The sequence below is a fragment of the Seriola dumerili genome, unplaced genomic scaffold (assembly GCF_002260705.1).
Source record: "Seriola dumerili isolate Sdu_G_001 unplaced genomic scaffold, Sdu_1.0 BDQW01000291.1, whole genome shotgun sequence".
Classification (NCBI taxonomy): Eukaryota; Metazoa; Chordata; class Actinopteri; order Carangiformes; family Carangidae; genus Seriola; species Seriola dumerili.
Window position 1 is genome coordinate 2,983,072 of NW_019174546.1, and position 8,787 is coordinate 2,991,858.

The window sequence follows — 8,787 nt, forward strand, 5'->3', positions numbered from 1 at the left end:
TACTTCGTCTGAGAGGTAACAAATACAGAGCTCTGCTCGAGTCCTCTGCCAGACAGGGTGTGTATCTTATCCGATTTGTGACCCATATTAAGCAGCCTAACAGGTCCCTGACCTGAAGAAAGATCAGGGTCACATTAATAATCTTTAGTCTTCAATTAATATTTATGTTTAAACCCGAGCCACAGGCTGCACATAATCACCATCTGTACCTTATGATGAATTATTTCTTTTCTTTCTGTTTTAATGCTGTATGTAAAGCACTTTCAGTTGTCTGTGTGTATGATAGTGCTGTACAATCTCACCTTTACTTATTAGTGTTTCCATTTATACTTGTATTCTACATTTCAGAGGCAAACACTGCACTTTTTACTCCACTACATGTTTTTGCCAGTTACAGCTACTTGTTACTTTTACAGGGCTCAAAATCTTCTTCTTATCAAGTCATGTTTGTGCGTAATTGACTCCTTAAAGTTTTATTTTCTTGTTTTTAGAGATAAACTGTTTTCAGTGCATATCCCTCAAGTGTTTTCATAGGTTCTGGTGCAACAACCTGCTTCCGTTTTCTTTTTTCTTGTTTCAAACTACAAACACACTGAAGCGTGAAAGTGATGTAAAACAAGGACAAATCTGAATATGTCATTGTACAACACTGACAGAGTTTGTCTTAGGAAAAAATGTCTCTAGGACTGACTTTTTATATGGAAACGTCTCTATCAGACTGTGGGTTATTCTGATTAAAGTGCCCAACAGGATCAAATAGTTAACATAGTTCAACCGACTACAACAGTATTTGTATTATTGGGTTGTTATTACTGAGGCATTAACGTGTAAGTAGCAATGAATGCCTCAGTAATAACAAACTAATAAAATAAGATGAATAACACAACCCAATCATTTTTTCTATAATGAGTACTTTCACTCTTTTACCGGACCTCTATTCTCAGGAGTGATGGCAGCTGATAAAAGGCTCCACGGTCTCTGCAGGTGGCACACAGTGTAGACGCAGGCTGCCCCCTGGTGGTGGATGTTCAGTCCTGCATGTAGCCATGTAGAGATCTTAAGAGTTGCTGCAGATGGTTAAAAACTACGATCACATATTTTACGTGTTTATTGATCTTGATAAACTGAGCGCGTGAGGCCTTTGAATAACACGGAATTTAACTAAATAAAAACAGTGTCGAGGTTTTCTAATGGCAGTTTAATACAGCTACAATTCTCATTAACGTGTATTCTTCTGTTCTTCATATTCTCAGTGAAAGACTGATATGAAAGAGAAATTAAAAGCTTTGCTCAACAGATAACCTTTGTTTCCTCTGCGCTGGTCGGACTGGTCTTTTACAATCACCAGATTGAACGGTAACATTGAGATGACTTCAGTTGACACCCGTGCGTAAAGTTTACTCAGCAAACCTCCTGTGCAAGTCTTGTGTAACAAGACTAAACCCCGGGAAGGGATGGGTTAAATTTTCTTGCCAGAAAGTTTGACTTTGCGTAAGTAACTGGCCTGAATTCGATAAATGAGCAAAAAAAGGCTCCAGCCCTCCTCTCCTCTCCTCTCCTCTGTCAGTCCTGAGAACTGATATGTTGTTCTGTTGACGACCTGGAACTGAGAGCGCGCTGCTTTGCATCCACTTCACACAGAGAAACATCTGCGCGCAGTACATTTCATAAATTGACTTTCTGGAGGGATCTGACTTTTTCTGCCATGGCAAAATGGTCACTTTTATTTTTATATTTTTTTCAAGGACTACTTCCCCTCATCATCTTTGGGCAGCAGCAGCAGCAGCGCACAGCTGGCTCCTGGCGGAACCGGATTCAGTGGCAAAACAATGGACAGGTTTACAGTTTAATGAGCACTGGGTCGGAGTACCAGGCTCCGGTTCGGTCCAGGAGCCACTCGAGGGTTTTTGTGAGCAGGAGGGACGGCACCCGGAGCCAAGTGCCGGGAGCGCACAGAGGAGCCACGCTTGTAAGATCCGGACAGGGTGAGTCCAGACAGTTCAGGACTGATCACGGTGCAGAACCGGGATTTTTTACACCTGGACACGATGGTAGACAGTTTGTGCCTGTTAATGCTCGTGCGTCAGGGGCCAGACAGCAGCCTGAGCGCCCTCATGGAACAGGAGCTATGGGTTATCCAGGAGGAAGAGAGCCGGGGCCAGGTGCGCAATACCAACAGTTACGCGCGGTGCCCCAGGCACAAGTGTCTGTCTCCAGGCAACCCGCGCAGACGGATCACTCCATCCCAGCATATCCCTCAACTCTGGAAAGAGAAACTGAATCCCCCGCTTCCTTCCCTGCTCTTACTGAGGATTCTTTAAATGAGGCAACCAGAAATGGAGAGGACATGGTTAACGACGACCCGCGAAACCCGTCAAAAAACCACAGGAATTCTGTTTTCTACAACATGTATCCCACGAGAGGGAGGTCAGGGGCCCGCACGCGGCGTCCGCCTGACACAGGATATGGAACAAGATATTTCCAAAATGGTAAGTCAAGTATCCTGATCACATGGAATGAGTTTAGCCTTGTTAAGTAGCATGGATTGAAATGATCTTAGACTAACATGATGGTCCAGTGGCTGCATCAATTAGGATAAAACCTCCTCAGTCTGAATCATCATCCATTGCATTAAAATTACATTTGAAATCAAATGGCTTTATGAACATTTTTGAAGACAGATTGCACAGCCACATGTCTCACTCACTAAGAGAAAAAGGATGAATGGCAAGAAGGGGGAAAAAAATTTGGATTTGGGTAATTTGGACTGTGGATCCAAGACTGACAGCACAGGAATGTAAAATCTTGAATTATGCCAACAAACACAAACAGCTGCTCTCATTTTCAGCCTGGACACTGTCTAATTCACTGGATTGTTCTCAGCATGAAAAAAATGGCAACATTAAGATCTCAGAATTACAGGGGGAAAAAAAAAAAAACTTGGATTGTCCCTTTAATTTCCTCCAGGACTGCCAGACCTTGTGCCAGACCCATATGCCATCCAAGCAGGTGCTTATGTCCAGCGCATGCAGATGTATGCGCTCCGCTGTGCAGCTGAGGAGAACTGTCTGGCCAGGTAATCTGTGGTGCCAAAAGTGATTCACCTCTTCAGCACGCACATAGCAGCACGTAGACACTGAGGCAGACACACACACACCTACGTTACATACACTCACAGACATGTATTTCCTTTGTTTTTACTGCTTGTTGAAGGTTAATTTCACTTGTCTGACGACAGTCTGGTTGTTTTAGGCCAGCCTTCATTTATCTCAGTATAGCTTTGAATGTGTCAGGATAACTGTTGTGTTGATAGAGTTACTAAAAAAAAATGTTTGATCTTATTATGGAGCAATGATTCTCCAACATGATGTCCTGCCAAGACATAAATGTTCTGGGTTGGTTTTCCCAAAAGCATTAAGTACAATGGAACAAACCCTCTGCGCTCCGTTACTCTTAAGAAAACTAGGCCCTGGGAGCTCAGCCAGTAACACTTTCCAACGCAGCTTATGCCCGTTTCCCCTGTGATCCATCCAAGGTCAGCTTATGGACCCGCTGTGCGAGACATCGACTTCAGAGTCCTCCTAAGGTTCCCCCAGAAAGTGAAGAACCAAGGCACCACCGACTTCCTCCCTGTCAAGCCGAGATATCAGTGGGACTGGCACAGCTGTCACCAGTGAGTTTACACAGCCTGACATGAAATCAAATGACCTCACATCATTCAAAATGTTGTGATTAGCACGGCTCCATTCAGATCTGATATAACAGGCCAGAAAAACACCACACCCTCAAAATTCAGTTAAAGACAATAAAGTTGTGGCCTAAAAGGAATTCCTGAGCCCTGCCTCAAGGAAAGAAAAAAAAGTTATTCTGTTCTATTCAATCTACCCTACACCCTCAGGCACTACCACAGCATGGACGCCTTCAGTAACTACGACCTGCTGGACGTCGTCACTGGACGTAAAGTTGCAGAGGGACACAAGGCCAGTTTCTGCCTTGAGGACACAGGCTGTGACCCCGGATTCAGGCGTCGCTATGCCTGCACATCCCATACACAGGTAACATACAGTTATAGGTGCGTAAGGTGAACGTCAAATCAGCTAGCTTCTGTCTCTGAGATCAAGGTCCGGTTTGCATGAGAGGCCTGTGCACAGCTGAGGAAACATACAGCCGACACAGTCATTCACACAAAAGCACACACAGCACACACATGTTTAAAATGACACCGTGGGATTAAACATTCACGGTTCATTTAGTTTTAGTGGTTTCATTTATTCCATTTTACACGGTTCTTGAAGTCACTTCCTGCTGATTCATGGCCGTCACACAACGGAATCAAAAAACAGTTCAGTCACTCAGCAGCTCTTCAATTTAGCAGGCAATGGTCTTACCAACGTATAAGGTGCGGGAAAATGCCAGGTGGGGGCAGAGTCTACTTTGAATTACAAAAAAGAAATCCAAACATCCTCTTTGATTTTACAATGTTTGTATTGACTTTAATGGAAGTGGCCTTTTTTGTCAGAATTAATAGCGTTTTCTCACCTTATAAGTGGCTGTATATCCAGGTTCCAGGTGACCGCCCATATCTGGAGTTAGTCAGTCTTGAGGTCTGGTCCAGTGAACAGCAGCTTTAAATCTGAGGAGGAACATACTGAGGCTGTGTACGACACAGTTAAATTCTTAAGTAGTATTCAAGTAGTTTGGGGATTTGTGAGACACAAGACCTCGACAGCAGAGGCCTGAGGTATCCTGACTTTCAGACACTAGTGTGGGTCAAGTCCCAGAAACACTGGCTCCTACACTTTCTATACCCCCTTTTCTTAGAAAATACTCACATATTCTTTTGATTTACACTCTCAGGTTTCTCTTATGTCTGAAGTCTCCAAGCCTGAAATGAGATTACTCAAGTGAGTGGAGTTCTCTGACTTGACAAAGTTCCTCCAGGGCCACAGAGGACATTATACAGCTGTGCTCACAGCCGTGTAAAACCATTGGAGAGCCTGTTTAAAAGGCAAATTAAAAATCCTTTATGTAAATCAGACTAGAAAAATATAATAACTATTTAGGACTTGTTCAGTGAGTTATAGATTTAGTCTCTAAGCAGAAGTTATTTTGAATTATTTTGTGTGATAAGCAGTGAAAGGACAACAAGCACAGGTTTACTTTTCAAAAAAAAGGGTTTTATCTACTATTTATTTTATCACCCAAAAACATGTCACAAATATAAATGAATGAAAATAAGCAAATTTGGTAAATAACTGGGCCCTTAAAAGAGGTCGACAAAACAGAGATCTACCCAAAAAAGCCTGTGAACAAACAAGGACCTTAACTCGACTAACTGACCTAACAAAGGGAGACACATGCAGTATTCTGGATGATCAGCCTATTTGAAACAAAAAGGGGAAAACAACACAGATAATAACTAAAACTCAATCCAAATAAACAACATTCCCCCCCCATGCTGATACAGCCTTTGGTCTGGTCCATTTCTATCGCCTCTGTATTTAAACCCTCAGACACCTTCTTCTGGCCAAACCAGGAAGGAGAACTGACAAAATTGTAAACCAAACAAACTGTGATTGTGTTTTATGAAACTTAAGTGACTGCAAAGAAAACGAACAAAGACTGTGGTAATAATGTGGGAGAGTGGGTGAAACCATAAACCTGTCTTTGGATTTCTGTGTTGGGTGCGGTGAGACTGGATGAAAATGATCATGTTTCTACTTTAATTGTGTGGCTATGGATACGGCCGTCACACTCTCCTGTTATGTGTGAAAACTGATGAAAAAATCGTGTAAAAAATCGAAATCCACACAATAAAGGCTGTGTTTAATTGAGACTTGTGAGATATTGGACCAAAAATACTTTTATTTTTATCACATTAAGAAAGTAAAGACACCATTTAATGGGACATAGAATAGGCTGCAAGACAGAGCTGCACAGTTTCAGGGTTTTTTTTTTTTTTTTTTTTTTTTTGCAAATCCTCCAGCTCCACTTCTGAGAAATGTTTTTCTAACTAAAACTCAGATGTATGCCAATGAAAAAAAAACATCCTGAAGACATGGGAATATTTATTATATCTGTTGTCTGGGCTCTGTGATTCTGGCTTTGCGCTCCTTAGTCCTGGTTTCTTGTAACAACTTTGCTTCCAAGAGCTGTTTGTATAATTTAAACTCAAATCTGCTTCATTTGCAGCTCTTGTTGGAAAATAGTAGTCAAAGTCGACTAAAGAGCCTGAGGCAAAGCTTTAAACCACACTGAGGGGGGGGGGTTGGGTTGTGTTTTCAGGGACTGAGCCCAGGATGCCACGACATCTATGCTGCCAACATCGACTGTCAGTGGATCGACATCACTGATGTACCTCCAGGAAACTATATCTTGAAGGTAAAAATATGTGGGGTGAACTTTATATCAACTGTTCGGCTGCATAATTTCACCTATCCATGAGTTTGATTTCACAGAGTGCAGATTGATTTCATTTACATTGCCTGCAGAGCTGCTCCAAGTCTTATTTATGATTTCTTCAGGTTACTGTCAATCCCAATTTCCACGTTCCGGAGTCGGACATGACCAACAACATCGTGAGATGTGATATCACTTACACAGGAATTTATGTTCAGACGCGCAACTGTCGAGTAACAAGGTAAGAGTTTCTGTTGAACATGATCCCTGCATATGCTTTATTTTCATTTTTAACATTTTAATTACCTGTTAAAACAAGCTTATGATTAAAAGAAAACCATGACTTCAGCTTATTAAACCATTATAACCTATTGGTTTAGCTGAAAAATGCATTGTCAAACAGCTGAAAACCGGACTGTTTTTCTTAGTTCATGAGAAGTAGATAGTTTAGAGCTAAATGGATAGAGACAGAGAAACTAAACATATAAAAAAAATGGGGGGGGGGGCAGTCTGATAGCAGTTGTAAGATGCTGTGTTAGGCATTGTGTGTGTACTTGTTGGATGTCTGCATTTTCACGTCTCTTTCTATTTTCAGGGCTTGAAATCTTCGTTTCCTGTCCCATCTGCAGGAGTTTGGCAGCAACCATCTCACTCTGTGCTTGTACAACAACATCAACACTCTGAGTTACAGAAAGTGCAACTGGTAAAGTGATTAATACAGCTGTAATCCTGCATTACAATCCTGCCATAGAGTCCTGTGTTGCGTTTATTGCTATTAAATGCAAAAGTTTACATCAATTTTGTAAATGAAACCAGTGAGATCGCCAGTTTTACTTGACTATGTATTTCTACTTATGTGCCATGATTCATTACAATTTTTTTTTGCCTTAACAAATACAAGTACTGTGTTCTTATAGTTAATTTCTTGAATGCTGGTTTATTGCTTGAAATGTGTTTTTTGTTGCCTTTTGTCTTTGTCTTGTTTTTCTGCTTGGTGTTATTGCAACATGCACATCGTTAGTTGTTACAGGTTTATTTAAAGGATAAAATATTCTATATTTTTATTATTTGCAACAAATCTCATGAAAAGACCAAAAGCAACATTACATTCACTCATCTCTCATAACTATCTGCCTTCTCTACCCAGCCTATGGCTCTCAGTCCCAATCTCACTGTAGTAGCAGTAAATGTAGTTTTTAGAAAATGTTACTTAAACAGGAGTAAATGGTACATTTGTTAGGACCTATTCTCAGCCGCAGATGTGGACGTGCAAGTGAATTTATGGCAGCAGAAGAGTGTGTGTGGGATCAACTGTGTTCATGGAGCGTGTCACCCAGTGCAAGAGCGTGTCAATATGTTTTTGATAGTTTTGCAATAACAATGGAGGAATAAGCTGTATCCTGGATACACAGACGATACTTGTTAGTAGGAAAAATTTATTGTTGGTTTTGGTCTTTTCATGAGATTTATAAGAAGAAAATAAAATATCACCAGACTATAAATCTTTAACCACCTGGTGGTAATAAATATCTCAAATAGTAAGAGTAGTATGTTGGAGTATGTTTATGTAAATGTGTGCTTGTGTATAACTGAGTGAATGGAAAATGTTGATAGCTGTAATGTAAAACTGTTAATATTGCTTGAACGTTGTTGAAAACTTTATCTTATTCTGTTAGATTTAATGCAATAAAGACGGCGAGGAGTGAGTCATAAAATTTCTTCCCTTTTATTTTTAAATAATAACCACAGATAACGTTTTAATCTTGTACAATGCCAGAATTTCAGTGGAGAAAATCCTCAGAGCCCAGTGGATAATATTGACCTCTTAGGATTCTCTCCATGGTTTATTATTAAAAATACCAAGGGCCATCAAAGAATACATTCCTTTGACAGTTTCAAAACTTGTATCCAAGCTGGAGAAAAGCAACTTGTTGATACAAAGTGACTCAGCGCTCTGCAGGAGTGAATCAGTATTTCGTCCTTGTCCTGTTGAATGGAGGAGCTTTACTTTGAGTGATGCGTGCAGATTGTGGCCTCAGAGACAAACAGGCCTGCCGGCAGACACTTGCAGGCATGTTTGCTGACAGGCCTCTGTGAAGACACATCCTGCAGGATCTTATACAGCCATGCCATATCTACTAAAACACAGCCAGAGCACGATGAATGGAGGCCTTTTCTCCTCGGCGCATGTAGAAAGGAGTGTCTCTCAGCTGCTGGCCCACAATTCACCGTATCGTCTTCATTCACATCCAGAGGGGATTGTCTGAGATGGCAGGACTTTTAATAGCACTGGGATATTTTGTCTGAGTTTTAGGATTGACAGCCACCAGAGCATATCTCCAGCAAGTCATTCAAATATGTTTCTACCAAAGGCAAATGTGTTTGTGC

The 8,787-nt window shown here is 41.2% G+C and overlaps 1 protein-coding gene across 2 annotated transcripts; it reads left to right on the top strand.

Moving 5' to 3' along the window:
- The first annotated feature begins 1,566 nt into the window (after window positions 1-1,566).
- LOC111231064 (protein-lysine 6-oxidase-like) lies at window positions 1,567-8,093 on the top strand. Of its 2 annotated transcripts, none has more exons than XM_022758032.1 (7): window positions 1,567-2,489; window positions 2,968-3,076; window positions 3,536-3,673; window positions 3,899-4,055; window positions 6,286-6,396; window positions 6,525-6,640; window positions 6,995-8,093. In XM_022758032.1, exons 1-7 carry the CDS (start codon window positions 1,706-1,708, stop codon window positions 6,999-7,001), a joined length of 1,422 nt encoding a protein of 473 aa, XP_022613753.1. In that variant the 5' UTR covers window positions 1,567-1,705; the 3' UTR covers window positions 7,002-8,093. The 2 variants fall into 2 exon arrangements, with proteins under 2 accessions (XP_022613753.1, XP_022613754.1); XM_022758033.1 differs by having other exon boundaries at window positions 6,286-6,381.
- The last annotated feature ends 694 nt before the right edge of the window (window positions 8,094-8,787 follow it).

What these genes read in the sequence shown, in the direction of transcription:
- LOC111231064 (XM_022758032.1), top strand. Translation starts at nt 1,706, where the DNA reads ATGGCAAAATGGTCACTTTTATTTTTATATTTTTTTCAAGGACTACTT. An exon ending in AACAAGATATTTCCAAAATG is followed by an intron (nt 2,490 to 2,967) that starts GTAAGTCAAGTA and finishes AATTTCCTCCAG; the next exon opens with GACTGCCAGACCTTGTGCCA. An exon ending in CCTGCACATCCCATACACAG is followed by an intron (nt 4,056 to 6,285) that starts GTAACATACAGT and finishes TTGTGTTTTCAG; the next exon opens with GGACTGAGCCCAGGATGCCA.